Source organism: Amphiura filiformis, unplaced genomic scaffold, assembly GCF_039555335.1.
Source record: "Amphiura filiformis unplaced genomic scaffold, Afil_fr2py scaffold_28, whole genome shotgun sequence".
NCBI classification, from domain to species: domain Eukaryota; kingdom Metazoa; phylum Echinodermata; class Ophiuroidea; order Amphilepidida; family Amphiuridae; genus Amphiura; species Amphiura filiformis.
In genome coordinates this window covers 676,844-697,043 of record NW_027305492.1, presented here as the reverse complement: position 1 = coordinate 697,043, position 20,200 = coordinate 676,844, and the positions used below count along the sequence as shown (strand labels likewise).

The window sequence follows — 20,200 nt, the reverse complement described above, 5'->3', positions numbered from 1 at the left end:
TTTGACCTGTGAAACATTTGGTCGGATAGAACTTGGGCATGACTAACATGTTTTGCTTTAATATTGACATCTGAGATATCAGGTATTTGAATAAGATTATAACAGGTTGCCAGTGGCCACCCTTGTGCATTCCGAGAAATTCAGGGTCAAAGTTTACACAGGGGTCAAAACTCAAAATTGTTCTAATTTAGTTAAAACCTATTCCACAGGTTACCAAGATTCAGAAAATATATAATTTGACCTACCTAAGACCAATCAATCTGGACTTATTAGTGAAAAGGTAAAAGGTTGGAATTTAGGCCATAATTTCAACATTAAAGAGGTTAAACATCTGGATTTATTCATAAAGTTTTAGCCAAGCTCAACATTTTATGGCAAAACATAATCCATGATAATCCACTCGCCAAGGTCCTGACCAGTACTAGTGTAAAAGAACTTTGTGATATGTAAGGACAAGGTTACCTGCCCAAATCCTAGTATAAACATTTAGTAATTGCTGGTATTTAGTTACCATGGTTAAAACACAAACCTGGCCAGTTGGCCTGGTCAACGATGTTAGACCTTTAAAAGGCTAAGTTAATTATTCTACACATCTTTCTTACCTTCTTCATCAAACTCCGATGGAAGTTGCTGCACAAACCCACCAGTGCTACCGGATGTTCCCGGACCATCAGAATGGTGAAATCGCTGACGGACCCACTGGCGCTTCTTCTTTCTTTGTTACTCACAATGGCAGCGTATGATTTTCCAGATACTCTTCCGCCGATAGATTTATAGGCATGTTTCCGGCTTTCTGACAGACTCCCACTCGATGACACACTTGACCCGCTGCCACTGGGAGAATAGATCTTTTTGGACTTTGTCCCTGGGGCTTTGTGTGGGTGTTCTGGCTCTGATTTAATTGATTTGACAACTGGATCTTTGTTACCATGGTTACTGGATAGTGTTTCTTTGGAAGAATTTTGCTCTTCTTCCTTGGTTATGGTTTCCTTGCTTTTTGTTTGATCTTCAGGCATGTCTTGAAGTGGTTTTGGTTCATCTGTTGGTTCATTGGCATCACCCTCTGAGATGCAAAATCACACAATATTACGACAGTTAGATGAAATCTTCTCAAATTATTTCCAACTTAAATTTAGCTGTTATTAGTACAGTGATCGGGCATTCACAGTTGCAGCACCCGATTGTGGAACAACATCCCAAAGACAATCCGGGGTGCTTCATCGGTTGGAAGTTTTAAAATCTCAATTGAAAACATTTTTGTTTGAATAATTTTCACTACAACATTATTTGCCATGTGTCTGAAATATGTTTTGCTTAAGGTTACATTACTAGTAGTACATGCATATTGTGCATAAACTGATGTTTTTAAAATGTATTTTTAAATAAGTTTTCTGTGCTGGTTCACATATAGTGTTTTAAAAATTGTGTTTAGTGCTCTGTATTTTATTATGAGAGGACAAGATGAAAGAGGAGAAGTGAGGCGAGGAGAGGTGAGGAGAGGAGAAGAGAGGAATGGAGCGAGTAGAGGAGGGAGCAATAGGCTGAAGTTCCCAACAGCATTTCTGTCACCAAAAGACTCCATTTGTTCTGTTCAGTTTATTTTAATCTTAGCGCGCAGTACTCTTCTGCTAAAGTTTGCAAATTGCATAGCAGGGTAAAATATCACAAGCAATAAACAGATAAATTAAGAAAATCCAAAATGATAACGATGACAAACAAAAAAGCAAAAAAAAACAACAGTGATTGTGGAGAAGAGGAGTGGTTGAAATACAGCGAATAGAATTAAGATAAACTGGCTGAACTGAGTGAAAGGGGGAGACAAAAAGCGAGAGAGGGAGGGCCAGAGAAACTTGTGTTTTAAGTCTTTTCTAAATGTCACATTAATATGGACCAGCGTAACATCAATTTGATTTGGACACAGTTCAGCCATGTTGTACAGTAGGCTATCCTGCCTTTAAAAATAGTAAAATCTAATTATTACGATGAGTAAGAGGGCCCTTGACCACTCGAAACACTAGAGTTTCATATAATTGACTTAGCTAGCCTTTATTGACAGACATGCAGAGTTGATTGACAGCTATTGAAATCAGAGGCATTGATGGGTCAAACGCAACAATGAAGTCAAATCAAAGACCAACTCACCTAAAGTTGCATTTTCATTTCTAAACAATTGACTCCCAAAAACTGAATATAAAAAGACCCAAAACTAACCTAAGTGTTTAATGGTGAATGTCTCAATCCTGATGTCTCCCATTTGTCTCTGTCCAGTGTGTTCCTGAATCTGTCCTTCTAAGCTCTGGTCTTTGTCTTCTTCCATCTTGTTACTAGCTGAAAAACTATTGTTGTCAGGAAGAGCACTCTCTGCTCCACCGATTTGGTCACCTTGTTTGTCTTGAGATGCAGACATTTTGATAGTGCAAGCTGAAAAAAAAACCCAAAAAACAAAAATAAACCAAAAACAATTAAACACACATGAATCTTAAGTTTACATCCAAATTAGGGATTGGAATGTACTACATTGCAGCATGAAAATTAAGAGACCATGGAGAATGGGAGTCATTACTCTAGGTCAATCACCAAAGCCGGAAATAATTAGCATATGACAAATTCACAACTTTCTGTATGTTGGACTTGGACATTGATGGCACAGTCAGTATGCCTGGACCAGGAGCTAAAATGAGCTCCTGGTCCCAAAGATGGCTCCTGCATGGTCCTATAATTTGTATAGTGTAAAATATTGGACAGTGGACACACCAAAACTTGGTAACCATGGGGTAAAAAGAGCCTGGGTCCCTGCTAGGGTTAGCAGTGACCTGCAGAGTCCAGGGGTCCAAATTGGCAAATAAAGGGGTCCAGGCATCTAATTCTACACAGATGTACAACATTAATGGGTCCAAATCACGGGGACCTGCCAAGTGCCAAATCAAGAGTCCTGGACCCCAAGACCCCTTAAAACGCTACCCCTGGTGCCTGCGCTAAATATTTGCACAGTCTTGAAATTGTAGTTATTGCAAGTATTCCGTTAACTTTCTGTTAACTACATAGAATCCAACCTAAACACTTCAAAAAAAGTAAGTTCCCCTTTATACTTGACCTTATTTTGACCAATAATATGTATGTGATTGAAATGGGTCTTAGCACCTGCTCGTCATTGACTCATCATCATGTCGTATCATACCATCACTGACTGAAAAATTGAAAATGGCAACAAGTGCATTTATATATGAGTCATTCCATGTCAAATCAACCAATTTGCTGAAAATCTTGGCAGGTCACCCCCTCAGATTTGGCTGAAAATCATTTCTAGCATACCTCTATGGCAATAATGAACACATGGAAAAAATTAGTGCTCAACTCCAAGCGGTTTCGGAGATACGGCTTGTCAAAATTTCACCCAGACCCCCCCTTTTTGCTCTCGCGAGTCGCGTCGTTGAATTTGTCGCGTTTTGGAACACTCATATTTTGACTTTAGGAAAAAGATAATAAGCTGAAAATTGCTACCTGGAGTGACTTTCACCCAAATAAGCAGAATCTGGCCTTAAAAACAGTGTTGTGCTTCCACTTTAAAAGTTATGGGTCTCCCAAAACCCCTATTCATTTTGTCATATTTCACCGTGTTCAGTTTCCAGACCCCACTCGTACTCTGTTTTTAAGGCCAGATTCTGCTTATTTGGGTCAAAGTCACTCTAGGTAGCAATTTTCAGCTTAATATCTTTCCCTAAAGTCAAAATATGAGTGTTCCAAAATGCGACAAATTCAACGACGCGACTCACGAGAGCAAAAAAGGGGGGGGGGGTCTGGGTGAAATTTTGACAAGCCGTATCTCCGAAACCGATTGGAGTTGAGCGCTAATTTTTTCCATGTGTTCATTATTACCATAGAGGTATGCTAGAAATGATTTTCAGTAAAATCTGAGGGGTGACCTGTCAACCCATTGGTTGATTTGACATGGAATCAGGGTTCGCAGGTTTTTGCCGCAGGTGGAAAAAAACGTGGTTTTAACCGCGGTTTTAACCGCTTGGCAAAAACAGTTTTTGCCGGCAAAAATGGCAAAAACTAAAAAAGTGATTTATAGTTCATTTTTTTCATCTCAAAACAAATTATTAAGTTACAAAAAATATTTCCTGAGTCAGGCTGAGTGTAACAATGCCAGATTTTGTAATTATAAACTTCTTTGTAACATATTAACAAAAGGTAAGGCATGCGTTTTCATTGCTCAAGTGCATTTAACCAAAATGTGGCATATATCAGATTCAAAACTTTTTCATTTTAAGGACTTGATGAGACAAAAATTATGTTGAATGATTCATTAAAAGTTGTGTGCTGCTGTTTATGAGCTTTCTGTGTTATGTTTTAAGGGGGTACTAACACCCCTGTGGTAAATTCGTGACTATTTTTGCATTTTTCTCAAAAAATAATAACACACTGATAACAAAAGTTACGTATATTATTGCCGTTTTTGCCGGTTTAAACCAGGCAAAAACTGGCAAAAACAGTTTTTACCAGTTTTTGCCACTGGCAACGGCAAAAACAGGTTTTTGCCGGCAAAAACCGAACCCTGCATGGAATGACTCATATGGATGACTGTGCTCACATAAATGTGACCTGTAAAAACGTTTATTTTAATATCGACCTGTCACTTCCAGTTTCCAGATTTTGATAGGCCAGGGATCATCCCCGGATAGGCCTAATACACACATTATTGAAGTTGAATCTAGGAGTGACCGTACAACAGGCACCATGCTACTACATGGACGTGTACAAAATTTCCGATGGGCGCCTTATTTATTTGTAACCCGTTTTGTGATTGGTTGCAAACACCATTCATCGCAATCGTAATTAAAACAAATGAATGCGACAGCCGTTTACGGTATGAACTAATGTGACCCGCAGGGATGCAAATTGTGCGGGAGCGGGGAGCACCGCTCCTAGGAAATGACAGTCAAAATTGAGGAAATAATGCCTTGGGAAGAAAAAAGAAAGAGAGGAAAAAGGAGGGAGAGAAGAGGAAGGAGGAAAAGAGGAAAGAAAAATAAGAGGAGTGAGGTTCAAGATGACGTAGAGGGAAACAGATTTCAGCAAAAGATAACAAGTTAATTGGGGAGGGCTGTGAGGCAGTGGAAGCCACTGAATGGATCATGGAAGAGAGGAAATCATTAAAGACATTGGTTGTGCAAAATTTCACATGATTGTTCAAGAAATAAGAGCAAAAAGAGGAAGGTGTTGGTGTTAGAATATGGAAATGGGTTATAATGCATATGAGGAAATTTACAATTCATCACCATCTGGAGGTATTCAATGTAATGTAACAGGAAAAGAAGTTGGGTGAAGGCAGGTGGAAACAGGGCACATATCTGAGGAAATTTACACAGAGGCAGCAATCATATCTGAGGAAATTTTATAGAGAGGCGGCAATGAGGATTTTATGGGAACAAAAGTCATGAAGGAATTCAGTGTATCAATACTAATGCAGTGAGAAAAGGACGAACTGGAAAATATTGAGGAAATTTAAAAAGAACCATAAAGCACTGAACAAGTTGTGCTCACCCTCTGACAACAAATGAAAGAGGAAATGGGGGGGGGTAAAGGAAAAGAATAGGGAAAGGAGCCTCTGTCCCACCAAATTGAGCCCAAACTAGTGTAAAATACCAAATTTTTGCGCACTTTGTCATCATGAAACGTTTTCTGGACGCCTCAAAGACTTAACATATATAGAATCGCTCTAAAAATACACGCTATGTTAACATTCTCATCTTTTGAAGTGCAAAATAAAGCTATTTTATGTATGGTATGATTGAGGAAATCTTGAGCCTAAAAACCTTGCTCCTGAGGAAGAAATCACAATTTGCACCCCTGGTGACCCGCCAGTAAAGTACGTCTATAAACCTGATTCGTTTACAAAACTACTTTGATAAATGCTAAGCCAGTCAGCGTGCTCGATGCTTAACAACCTGGTCGTAGAGGTTTTTTTTTTAATAGGCGAATTCACATGGTGATCCAGCGATCGAGTATAAATTCAGCATGATTTCTGCTTTAACAGGTGCAATAACAATACGTGGACACAATCAGTGACATTTACACAATGCAATAATGAATTATTTATTAGAGGATTGTACGTTATTGTATAGTATGTTACAGTTAGTTATATATCATTATACCATTATATCATTCCAGATCTTGGTCATTGTTAAAGTCCACAATAAAGAACAAGACAAGACAGGACAAGACAACAAATACTAGTAGTAGTTATTAATGACCAAGATCTTCAGACGCCATTTTCATTTTTTTTTTTTTTTTTTTTTTTTTCCTGTCTTGTCGCATGTCATGTAGCTGGACACGTGAAACCATGATATTTTCTTGACGAACAGCGAGTGTTTTCATGGCTTTCAAGACATCCTCTTCAGGTTTCCCAGTGAGTGTGATGCCCCCATTTGTGCGTGTTAAATCCTTGCGGAGGGGGTCATCGCAGCATTCAAGGAGCTGGATTACAATGTTTGCACCAGTTATTTTGGTGGCAGTTTTGTAGTCATTCCATCTGGAGAGGAAATATGTCCATTCCTCTGATGTGCCCCCGAGGGACACTGTAGGGCGTTTAACCTTTTCAGTTTTTGCACCACCTGGCTGGGGTGGCGTGTCGTGTTGTTTGCCATGAAGATTGAGTAGCGCAATAGTGAGTTCAGGTGTGGCGTCCTCTGGTGTGACGTAGTCACACGAAGTGATCGGGCATGCTATGCCTGGCATTTTGATACTGAAGGCGTTGAGGGTCTTGACTTGAGCTAGCTGGAATATGTCTTGGTCATTAATAACTACTACTAGTATTTGTTGTCTTGTCCTGTCTACTTTTAATACATGTGAACACCAGCCATTACCAATGATGCAGGGCCCGCCCCTCCGCCTCATGATTGACAACACTGCCAAGCCAGTCGCGTATCACACCCCTATCCCTGTACCCCTACACTGGAGGGAGGATGTCAAGGCTGGCCTTGACCAAGACGTTCGCCTCGGTGTCATTGAACCAGTTCCTGTCGGTGAGCCAGTGACATGGTGCCACAGGATGGTAATCTGCCCCAAAAAGAATGGTAAACCACGTCGCACTGTTGACTTTCAGCCCCTTAACAAGCACGCAACTCATGAAACCCACCACACACAGTCTCCTTTCATTCAGGCAAGATCTGTCCCTCACAGCACAAAAAAGACAGTGTTTGATGCGTGGAATGGGTATCAAAGCGTACCACTGCATGAAGAGGATAGACACCTCACTACATTTATAACCCCATGGGGCCGGTACAGATACCGTGTTGCACCACAAGGATACCTTGCCTCTGGTGATGGTTATACTCGTCGGTACGACGAGATCATCACTGACATACCCAACAAAACAAAATGTGTGGATGACACACTGCTGTGGTCTTACAACATTAAAGAGTCTTTCTCCCAGGCAGTCCGCTGGCTAGATGTATGTGGTCGCAACGGTATCACCCTTAATCCAGACAAATTTGTCTTTGCCAAAGACACTGTTGAATTTGCAGGGTTTGAAATATCCCCCTCATCAGTGAGACCTTGCCCCAGCCTCTTTGATGCCATTGAGAAGTTCCCTACACCGCGCAACATTACTGACATCCGCTCCTGGCATAGCCTGGTCAACCAAGTAGCTTATGCCTTTGCCTCAGCGGAAAAGATGCTACCATTCCGCCGCTTACTTAGCCCAGGTACCCCATTTACATGGACGGAGGAACTCAATGACCTGTTTGAAGAATCAAAGCGGATCATCATAGAGGAAATCTCCAAAGGTGTCGAGATCTTTGACAAATCTCGCCCCACGTGTCTTGCCACAGATTGGAGCAAAACTGGGATTGGCTTTTGGTTGCTCCAAAAACATTGTCAATGCACAAAACCAGACCCATTCTGCTGCAAGACAGGGTGGAAAGTCACCCTGGTTGGTAGCCGTTTCACAACCCCTGCTGAGTCCCGCTACCACCCTGTAGAAGGGAAGCTTTGGCTGTCGTGAGCGCATTAGATAAGGCACGCCATTTAGGCCCTTGGTTGCGATAACCTGATCATTGCAGTTGACCACAAGCCCCTCCTCAAGGTCCTTGGTGATAGATGCTTGGAGGATGTCCCTAATCCACGACTTCGCAACCTGAAGGAAAAATCACTCCGCTTATCGATTCCGTATAGTCCATGTTCCAGGTGTTAGCCACAGAGCAGCAGACGGAGTCTCCGCCACCCGTCAGCAAGTCCAAGGGCATGTCCCTCCCAGATTATGTTGCTACACTGCATCACGATACAACATACCTCCCCCTCACTCTGCTTGAATGCGCACGTACATATACGCCCACATCTATCACATGTTCACATGAGCCTGATGCAGTGGCGGCTATGTCCACCTCCCTTAGTGCCCTTAAGTCTATCACATGGGACGATGTGCGCCTGGCGACAACAAGTGATCAGACATTGTCCAAGCTGCTGTCAATAATTGAGGATGGTCTGCCAGGATCACGCCATGAGTTGCCTCCCGATCTCCAAGATTACTTCAGCCTGAGAGATGGTCTCTACTCTTTGGATGGCGTTGCCATGCACAACCACCGCATTATTATCCCCCATCACTCCGCCCTGAGGTTCTGAAGTCCCTCCACTCAGCTCATCAGGGCATCTCATCCATGACCTCGCGTCAAGCTTCAGTTTTTGGCCAGGCATTACGTCCGATATCCACCACATGCGCACACGATGCTCACAGTGTAATCGTATGGCCCCATCACAGCCCAATCCACCACCTACCCCACCTGTTGCACCAGTGTACCCATTTCAGTCGATATGTGCTGACTATTTCCACCTTGCTGGCAACAATTACTTGGTCATTGTGGATCGCTACAGTAATTGGCCAATTGTGGCACGGGCAGCTGATGGATCAAACGGCCTAATCTCCAGCCTCAGGCGTACATTTGTCACATATGGAATAAGTGATGAGCTGTCCTCTGATGGTGGTCCGGAGTTCTCATCCACCGCCACCAAGACCTTTCTCAAAAATTGGGGAGTCCGGCACCGTGTATCATCTGTTGCCTACCCTCACAGCAACTGCAGAGCTGAAGTTGCAGTTAAAACAGTTAAACGCCTTCTTACTGACAACACAAACCCCAATGGAGACCTAGACACTGACTCCTTTCAACGGGCAATGTTACAATACAGAAATACACCAGACAAAGGGACTAAACTCTCCCCAGCACAGTGTCTGTTTGGTCGACCCATACGTGATTTCATTCCCATACACCCGGTCGCTATGAACCACACCCAACATGGAGAGAGACACTGGCAGCCCGAGAAGAGGCCCTGCATAACAGACACATGAAAATGGCAGAACGGCTTTCCGAGCACACAAGACACCTTCCTCCCCTTGTTATTGGTGACCACGACGAGTCCAGAATCAAACGGCCCTCACCCAACCAAATGGGACAAAACAGGCATTGTCATTGAGGTGCGTCAGTTTGACCAATATGTGGTTCAGCGTAGATGGCTCTGGCCGAGTAACCTTACGTAACAGGAAGTTCTTGCGGCGGTATACACCTGCAGTGTCTTGCCAGCCCCATCATCTCATCTGCCCTCCTACACCACCAGTCGTACCTCGCAGACCCTCCCTAGCATCTGCACCCAGCGACCGAACAAGGTGACTACAGGTATGCCACCTAAGGACAACACTGCCCCACCTACTCCAGACACACCCACAACCCAACCAGCACCAAACACCCCTGGACCAGCATTGTCTCTGGATCCGCCACCCTCTTCCACCCGCGACTCTCGGCTTCCACAGCGCGCATTGTCACGGTTGCTACCCCACAACTCTCCGGGTCTAAAGGAAACATACACACCACCAAGCCTGCCTTCCGCAGCTCCTTCTGTCCGGCGTTCCATGCGCCTCAAGACTGTAAATACTTAGCTAAGTTGTTTCTCAGTCCTTGATATACATGTGCTCATTATCCAGGTACCTAAAATAATACACTCAAGGACTTGGGGGCATAGAGGATTGTACGTTATTGTATAGTATGTTACAGTTAGTTATATATCATTATACCATTATATCATTCCAGATCTTGGTCATTGTTAAAGTCCACAATAAAGAACAAGACAAGACAGGACAAGACAACAAATACTAGTAGTAGTTATTAATTTATGACATGCATGGGCTGGATTTTACGATCGAGGTAAGGTTTTCGGCCTGTCCCTGCGTGAATATCGTTACTTTTCAGCATCAAAGATACTTGCGATGACCAGTTTTTTCTTATTCCCTTTGATAACAGGTAACTTTTATAGGTCATAGGGTAGAAACGATAGTTGTACAATTGTACGAAAATATACATTTTGTTATAGGCCTAAAATGTTTACAAAAATATATTTAGAGAATAAATGATAGGATTTTGTCTTATTGCCTATCAATATCGTGTCATAATGGATGGGCTGGCCAATATTTTGAGTAGTGGATGCCGGGCGCAGCCGTATCCACTACGATAAAAATATTGGCCAGCCCATCCATTATGACACGATATTGATAGGCAAAGCCGCAAAAGACAAAATCCTATCTTTTATTCTCATTCTTATTCAGTTTTTTCAGAAAAAATAAAGTTACTTTTGTGAGGACATCCCGTTGTTTTAAATGAAGCGAAACCATCACGAACATCTAAGCCGCCGAATCGCGTTCTTAGTTCTCGCACGTGTATTACGCTGAACGCATTATCGCGCGATCATTGAGGAGCAACAAGCGTGCCGCCGTTGCGTGGCGCTACCTGACAAATATCACTATCAACTATTGTGAGATATTATACACCCGAAAACCAATCAAATTACGTGAATTCTTTACAAGACGCACCCATTGAATAAGAATGGTCCGTACGTTATGCATGTATTCAGTTGTTCGACGTATAATACTAATAGTAATACTAGTACGGCACTAGCCAACAATCATCATACAAATTTTATTCGGTGAAATATGTTATAACATTCTACCTTTCACTCTTCCTTCCTTCCAAAACATTCTTACCATTCCACTTATATATATTTATTACTTGTAGAACAAATTGTACCCATCCCAGCCAGGAAAATGTTTTTAACTTTTATTATAATTTACCTGCAGATTGATACAAAACAGCAAATGGGATTGGAGAATCGTCTTGGACTTCAATCCTCAAAACCACCAAAGAAACGGACATGAGGCCTCTATATCACGAACACAACACATAGAGAACACTTGCTGACAAACAATTTTCCTAAAAATGAAATAACAATGATGTTCTTTCCAATAAATGATGCAGCCAATTTTCTGCTCTGTCACTGATTTCGACACAACGTCGACATTTTTCTTTTTTGTTTATATTTATGGTGTCGTTGGCGGCGTAAAATAGGATACGGGCTGAAAATAACAGGTGCCGAAGCTAGGATTTTTTTATATTTGTTTAAAGTTGTTAGGATTATTTTTTATCAATTTTGTGCCAATTATGCGTATTGAAAAATATTTATACAGCAAATCGTAAAGAATTGTATTTTAGAAAATATTTTTGATACTAAGATTTCTCATATATGATCATTTTAAATGCAGGTTTTCAAAAGATACTTCATGAACCTTCTCCGGATGGTATTTAGTAATCATGTATTGAATAAAAATGGGCAAATTTTGTTGCGGAAGGAGGCCTTATTTTGCGGAATTTCGTCAAATCTGAGGTATATTTTACAACATAAGTAGTCAGAACAAGGTGATAAGAATATTTTACCTACAACAATGGGGTGCTATAGCACAAGCACTCTTGACAAAGTGGCCATGCCCTGGTAACTGTTTTTGAACTCATGATGCATGCATGATGATTGATGAACTAACCTTGTCCTTGCCTGCTTGAGTTAGGCATGTTCATAAAATTTTGAAATTTAATAAATTCATCTAAAATTGCTTTCATTATAAAGAAAATCATTTAACATAAAAAATGAGGGGTCAATCATGTATGTAGGCCTATAATTGGCAATGTTATGAGGAAAAGTATGCTCGCCTGAATGTCCCAAAATGGGCCAAATTCATTGAAATTGTGTGTCCCAGGCCCAGCATTATCAATGGCTTCCTACATGTATGTCATAACATGTGTGTATGTACTTTATGGCTAAATTTTTGAGCACGAAGGGCCATTTTACAAAACTTTCGCAAATGTTTCATGGAATGTGGCTTTCATTACTTATCAAATATTATTCAAATGCAGATTTTTTAAAAATCATGCTACATTGGAGTTTTGACTTTTGAGGGTCAAAATCCAAATTTTCTTCATTTTCCTATTGGATTACACAGTTAAGACAGGATCTTGGTGCACAAGTAAGCTTAATGAAGCCCGCCCTCACATGTTCAAAATGTGATCATGTCTACTTGAGTTGAGGCCTTGCCTTGCTTCCTTGCGAAGGGTGCAGAATTTGATTCAGGGATAGCCGATCTTTGCAATCAAAAACACAAAATTACAACTTTCAACGTAAGGTTACTAAAGTTAATTTTTTATTACTTCCGTGTTCCGAGCTGTGCGCCAAAGGTAGACGAGCATAAACAAACATGACAAAAGTTATGTCGCATTCATGATGAAACTATGCATGTTAAGCCCGTGCGACAATACTCAATTTGAGGTATGCACGTATATAGAAAGAAGAAGAAGAAACCTCAACCAAGACCGGCGTAGGCTAAAGGGTGCACACCAGTAAATAATCTTCCCATTGAAACGTAAAAACACCGGGTTTCTTTGCTCATTTTGAGGCCTTTTGGGCTCGTTAAAAAAATTTTATGATGACCAGTCGATTGCAAATCGATGAAAGTTTAACATATGTTTCAATGTATGGGGGTCCTTCCATCTCGTTTCCCGCTAGGAGGCCGCGAACAGCGCCCTCACTGTTTTTTACATGCTCTCAAGACTGCAAACCCGATTTTGCCATTTTTTAATTTGCGGACCTATTTTCTCAATAATTATAAAAATGTGACTTTTTTGGCGACTCAAATTTATGTATCTAGGCTTTACACTTTTATTTAAGCTATAATTCGCCACTCTTTCTGAATAATAAGTCTAAAGACAAGCCCAAAATACCTCAAAAAGTTTCTGTATACATTTTACCGTAACTCATTAGGGTTACACAAATGGCGCATTGATTTAGTGGTGTGCCCCCTAAAGCGGCGTAGGGTACATAATTATTATATTTTAGGTATGCTAGAATTTGCCATCAAACTGCATCATTTTATATATCAAATTAAAGCCCTTCAACAAAGCCAAAACTGAAAACCTTTTTTTTTCAAAGCACTTTCAAAATCCCTCTAAAATTCCATGTGCGATTGTCTAAATCACCATAAAAAATGTATTCTCTTCATGTATTCTACTTGGACATGTTCAATAGAATAAATTATGGTTTGTTATGAAACACACATCTCAGTTACTAGGATACAGTAAACAAAAATATATAGGGCTAAAATGACTTACTAAAATGGTTTAAAAACACTTTGTATGTAGATATATTTTATAAGTTCATGACATGAGGTGATGAACATATTTATTTGTACTTTATAAATTTGCAAGAAAAAAAATAAGAGGGGTACTGATGAAAATCAGGGTATTCCCCTTAAAGAAATCGGTACAAGTTTACATTTGGTAATGTTTTTGTGATCCTCATTCTTTCCAAATGAGAATTTTTGAAGTACATGTATGTATGTACTTACAAATTACGTCTTTCCACTTAAAATAGAATAATACTATGTAGTTTCCAAAACAAATCATTTAATAAGCCAATCTACAAATAAATAACATAACAGAATCTAGGTATCCATTCAAGTTTGGGCGGCGACCAGTTTAATAACACTAATCTATCCATTCAAGTGGGGCAGGCGACCAGAAACTTGGAATCGACTTTGCTGTGTCTTAATTACTGATAACATTTTGCTCTGGCATACTTTTCATTTTGTACTCCTCAGTGGCTTAAGATGAACGTATTCACGTTGTGATTGTAAAGCATTTATTCAAGGAGAGACAGGCTTTTAAGTTTTCACAATGGCTACAACATCATGGAAGGACGGGACACCCATTGAACCCGCAGCCATTGACTTGTCGGCATACTCATGCCCAGAGGTAAGGAAATGTTGTGTTACTAGTATGGGTGAGCCTGGTAGGTTGGGAGGTACCACTCCTACCATATAAATAGTTTTAACTATGATAGGAGTGGTACCTAAAACATCGTGGTTAAAACATTGTGGGTTACACAAAAATGTGTGATGGCAATTGAATACCTGACACCTTTGTTCCATAACCATTAGGGTATAGGACATTTTTTTGTTTTTGATATAGCCCCCGAATGAAATGTATTTAATTATGTTTGTACTCACTCAGGTAGCATTGTGTGTGAATTTTACATCCGAACTAGAGGCTATTCTTTTTTATGGGCATTTTAGTGTCTAAAATGGCCCAAAATGAGGGTTTTTCAATATTGCCGTCCATTTCTAATCGTCACCCCATAGGCTTTACATGTAAAATAAAAGGCTCGTAAAAATTAATAGCCTCTAGTTCGGATGTAAAATTCACACCAAATGCTTTTTGAGTGATTACAAAGATAATTAAATACTTTTCATTCAGGGGCTATGTGGATTTTTTTTTTAATGTATTCCTTGTACAATGACATTTCACAATAAAATGTCCATTGGAAACAAAGGTGAGCTGAGTGGAAGAAGGGCCCAACTCCATCAAAACTGTTTTTGAGATATTAAGAAAAAACTTAATATTTGGAAAAGTTTTATAGACAGAATATTTTCGTCTTCAGGGGACCTTTAATACATTAACATACAATATTACATACATTAGAAATTATGATGTCTCCATGGCAATGGTACAGGTCTTAATACGAGCTGGAGTTGGGCCCTTCTTCCACTAATATATACTGCAAGTGCCAGTGTCGTAAGCAGATGTGTTATAAATAGCTACAGAAATTTGATAATTATCCATTAATTGCACAAGTAGAAGCATGTAATATGTTAGCAAGAAAGTTTATTGTTATTGTAATGAAAAGCAGATTTCATGGATGAACAAAATTCGACTTTAACCCAATATTTGTGGAAGAAGGGCCCAACTCCATGAAAACCATGATTAACTGTATGTGGAAGACTATTTAGAGAGTGGATTTTGGCTCATCTTTCACACACACAAGGAAGAACAGTCTGCTGGCAAAAAAATGATGGGTCAAACTCATTTTTCTTCCACTCAGGTATTCAATTGAATACCTGAGTGGAAGAAGGGCACAACTCCATCAAAACTGTTTTTGAGATAAAAGAAATAGAATGTTTTCATCTTCAGGGGACCTTTAATATATGAACATACAACATTCTTAAATCATATTATGATGTTTCCATGGCAACGGTACAGGTCTTAATACAAGCTGGAGTTAGGTTTGTCACTAATATACTACAAGCGCCAGTTCCGTAAGCAGATGTGTTACAAATAACTTCAGTAATTTGGACAGGGCTCGAAAAAATGTTAATTTCCCGGGAAGCAAGCTAAATTTCCCACAATTAATACCATGTTTTTATATACAAAAAGACACAATTTCCTCCAAATAACAGAATTTCCTCCAAATACCACATTTCCTGGGAATGAGCTTCCCAAATTCCCCACTTTTTCGAGCCATGAATTTGGATATTATCCTAGTAGAAGCATTGATATGTTAGCAAGAAAGTTTATTGCAGTGAAAAGCAGATTTCATGGATGAATTCCTCTTTAACCCAATATTTGTTAAAGAAGGGCCTTTCTTCCATGAAAACCAGGATTAAGTGTACATGGAAGACTATTTAGAGAGTGGATTTTGGCTCATCTTTCACACACTATGTAGAACAGTCTGCTGGCAATAAAATGCTTGGTCTAACTCATTATTTTGTAAAAAAAATTGGGAGTTGGGCCCTTTTTCCACTATACCCGTATTCAATTATGGTCATGTGTTTTATACTCGCCTCCTTTTGCGATTTCGGGATCACGCCATGAATTTTGCTTTCATTCATATTTTCAAGTATACCCCCAAGCATAGTAAAAGTATACATTTTCTTGTAGGAAATTTCTCAGGGAATTCAAATATGAACTCAAAATAAACACTACATGTAGGTATAAGGAGCTCAAGTTACATACACAAACATTTTGTGTTTCAAGGTATATAAGGTTTTCATGTCATGTAGGCCTATTTTTCTGCGGTGACCCTATATCAGTTATAATGCTATTTTCTTACAGTCCAGGGGTGGACCCTTACAGCAAAATACAATTGTTTGAGGTTTATGATTAAAAGAATTAAAATCCGAGCAATCAAAATGTGTTAAAATATGAACTAGATTTTGCTTAATATTAATGAACTACTATGTTCTGATACTTATTTAGATTATATGCTCAAACTCAAAACGTGTGACCTTACATGTGATGGTGTGATGGCAATCTATGAACACAAGTAGAAGTACGTTTTGGTGGGAAAAAGCCACTAAACTTTGAATTTCAAACTTGCTAAAATTGTGTTAAGTGGTACGGTACATCCTCTCCTACATTGTAGATCTAGGTCAAACTATTCACTTTCTATTTTCTGAGCCAAATAATGTCAAGGTCATTTTGGTGTCATTTGGCATCAATCCGGGGTCAAATCGCCCTATATTGTCACACGTTTATGATATGTCATGGGAATAAGCACCTAGTGAGAAAAAGATTGTCATTTTGGGGCCATATAAGGTCAGCTGGGGTCAAATTGCCATAGATTGTCACAACTTGTTGAGAATGTCAAGGTCATTTTGGGGTCATTTAGGGTCATTCAGAGTCAAATCCGTTCATGATATTTGGTGAGAATGACCACCTTAGAAGTGAAACAACAAATGTGAAGGTCATTTTTGGGTCACCTGGGGTCAAATCCCCATAGATTGTCACAGGTTCATGATATTTGATGGGAACAAGCACCAAAGCCCCTCAAAAATGAAAATGAAAATATGAGATAATTGATACTGTTCTTTGTCTCTGTTCATATTAACGCACCCATCTCTCTTATACATTGTATGAACAGAGGCAAAGGACAATATTCAGGTGTGAACGAATGTGTGTCCCTTTAGGGTGTCAGCATCGAAATATAATAATATTGTTTTGGTGAAACGCTTCACATTATCTTTTTAGCAACTGGAACGTTTGGGTCCTCGACGGCTCACTGGTGCTCTCATGTGGTTTGGATTTGCGGAGCAGGTTCTGCCGAAAAATGGGGTACAACTATCAAGGCGCCTCTTCGCTACTAAAGGTGTACAACTTGAAGAGATAACAGAGGACTTCTTTGATGACTTCGATGAAACCTATACGCCTATCATTCAGCCACAGTTTTTAGATTTAAGGAACATCACTAGACAGTCGGTAAGTTAAGTGTAGTGCAATAACACAGGCAGGAATGTGAAAATTCCTCTTCTCCGTGGATTTCCAGGGCGTTTGTTCTGAGGAGAGCTAGAGCTGTCACTCTCCTACAGCTCTCTTTAAATGCTTTTGGTGTGAGTTATAAATCCCACCCCTTAAATACATCAGGGAGCTGTTATTTATGACCTTACCCAATAGTTTGCAGAAGTTGATTCACAAATTATGACTAGGCCTAAATATCAATAAAACATACTTTAAAGCTATTGATAGATTTTACCTAATACACTTTCCAAAAAATTAGTGTTGTTTTTCTGGAGTAATTTTGTCCTATTTAATGCTGACTTGATTGTAATTTTACATCAATTTTTTTTCCATTTCAGCAACTTGAGGAACTTGGACAGTTGCGATTGAAGGCAGCTCTCAAATCTTTGGGGTTGAAAAGCGGTGGACATTTACGGGACTTATCTGCGAGACTTTTTGCCACCAGAGGCGTCCCACGTGAGAAACTTCCTGAAAGTTTCTTCCCCAATAAACATGGACATAGGAGTACTTCCAGGAGGTAATTAAAGTTAAATAATTATTGGTAGAGATAAACTTGGAATAATGCGTTCAATGACACCTGTCAATGAAATTCAGAAACGGTATATGATGATTGAAATTTCAGACCACAGTGGAAACAGTGTACTCTGTGGTTAGTTTTGCTGCTTCAAACATACTAACCATCTCAAAAAGTTGGCCCCATGTCAACAATACCTAAAAAACAGACAGTTTTGGGACTTTTACCTCAAGCATTTTTAAATTATCTTCACCAGTTTTAGCAGTTATATCTTTTTTGGATTTCCGGAAGTGGGCTATAAATAAAACAATTTCTGGAATGAAAAGAAAAAAGTCTTTTTTTATTAAATAATGAAATTTTTATCATAAAAAAACCCAATTTTTGAAAGGGGTGATACTCATGTAACCCCCGCTGTAGCTTGTTTCGAATAACACTTTTTTGTCACTCTGGCTTTGAGTGGAACTAAGCATGACATCTTTGTTTTTTCTCTCTAAATTTTTTAATAGAATTGCAAAGAAGAAAGAAATGGCAAAAGATATGGAACAAAATGAGCTTGTAACAGACTTTCTTAACACCCTAAAGCCTGATAGGCGTGGGGGACGAGCTGGCAATAACAGGAGTGCCGCTGCTACAAACTATAGGGGTGCAAACAACAGAAGCAGTGGACCAAAGAGAGGAATCTTGAAAAATGCAGGTACAGTACCTGTACTACTACAGTCATCAGCACAATAAGCTTGGCCTAGAAAAAATTGTTTGATTGGCGTAACATAAAAAAAATTAGGGTAGGTGGGTCGGCAATTTATTTTTTACACACATTTGAAGCTGTAAATTACGTAGGATAAAGCCCTTGGAAGTTTTTTTTCTTTTCTTTTTTAATTTTGTTTTTAATTTTGAAAAAAGTCTAGGGTCGGACCTATTTCTAGGTTCAGTCGGGTTACGCCAATCAAACAATTTTCTTTTTAGGCCTAAATAAGGAATCAGTTGATGAATCATACCTTACCGCCTAAGTGAGGGTCGATTTTGAAAATCAAGGCGACCGCATCTATATAATGGCAAATGGTGCAGATATAACCAAATTCTGAAATTACTTGACAATAACCTAATTTAAATCATGGCGAGTGCAACGGGGCTTGCCGGTAAACATTGACAGAAAGTTAAAATTTAAACTTTTGAATTGAGGTATCATTCCTGATAAAATCCATACATGCCTTAGATGACCTTAATCTTCCATCACCAAGGGTTATAAGCACTCTTTTCTACCTATGCCAGAGGAGATAGTAAATATCGAAGACCCCAAACAATTCAAGACGTAAGTCATTAACTACCAGTAACTTAGCATCTATGCGCACACCACAACCCGGTACGTCTTCCCCACCAGGTGTGTTGAACTGTATACAAAGAAAAAGAAGAAGGGAGTGTGAATTCAATTGGGGTTACCTGAGTGGGTGACTCTCTTTGAAATCTACCCCTGTGTGGGAGTTTAAATATCCCATTTGTACTTTCCATTTGTAAGGTATGATTTATACTCTTCTATTTTAATTATTGAGTTGACTGTGTACAGCAGGGTGTCTCAATAAAAATAGGCCCTGTGGATTGAGAGACTGAGCTTAAAATATAGGCGGTAAATTAAAACTTTTCATCAAAATGAAATGGTCCAGGTGATAGTTTAGATGGTGAAATAAACAAAAATTGATTTAGGGATTCAATCATATTTCACTGTTGTTATATAATCACCATTTAACAACAATGAATCTGTGTCGTCTGCACGGTCTATTTCACAAGGGCGAGTGAAGAAAACAATGCTGAGGTGCCAGTTGCGAGTTATTAAACAGTGGTGAACAACGGTGAAACATGATTGAATTACTTTCAACAATGGAAACAAGCTAAAGATCATCTAATTCACATGATTATTTCATATTTCATGAGGAATGTCAGTTTAGTCATTGCCACTTAATATTAGAAACAGATTGATCATTTCTCTGTTGATATCAGCAATAAAACTACAGAATGATACTGCAGTGTTTTGCCGCTTTCTCCAAAGTAATGAAATCACACACGTTCCAGGCATGGTGAAGTTTTTTTTCTTTGCCCAGAATGATAAAATGAGATCGCTAAGACAGGGACCATCCCTGTTAATTTTAACTCAAAATGAGAGAAAATAATTATTTCTTTGCAGCGCCTAGATTGTGAATGTGTTTATTAGCGAATCTGATTGGCTGGTTAAATGTGCTATTCCAGTTGAAATCCA

The 20,200-nt window shown here is 39.4% G+C and overlaps 2 protein-coding genes across 2 annotated transcripts in view; one reads left to right on the top strand and one right to left on the bottom strand.

Moving 5' to 3' along the window:
- The window catches only part of LOC140143768 (BRCA1-associated protein-like), a 78,112-nt gene extending 71,212 nt beyond the window's left edge, over positions 1-6,900 (bottom strand). Inside the window, exons 1-4 of the mRNA XM_072165581.1 lie at positions 6,339-6,900; positions 2,212-2,421; positions 799-1,063; positions 603-715 (exon numbers count right to left, since the gene is read on the bottom strand). Coding sequence (XP_072021682.1) covers positions 603-715; positions 799-1,063; positions 2,212-2,421; positions 6,339-6,900 — 1,150 coding nt within the window. The remainder of the gene's footprint in view (positions 1-602; positions 716-798; positions 1,064-2,211; positions 2,422-6,338) is intronic.
- Positions 6,901-11,641: 4,741 nt separating this feature from the next.
- Positions 11,642-18,684, top strand: LOC140143767 (uncharacterized). The gene is made up of 5 exons (XM_072165579.1): positions 11,642-11,706; positions 13,967-14,120; positions 17,172-17,399; positions 17,777-17,955; positions 18,459-18,684. The coding sequence occupies exons 2-5, from the start codon at positions 14,043-14,045 to the stop codon at positions 18,682-18,684; spliced, it is 711 nt and encodes a 236-aa protein (XP_072021680.1). The 5' UTR covers positions 11,642-11,706; positions 13,967-14,042.
- Positions 18,685-20,200: the final 1,516 nt, after the last annotated feature.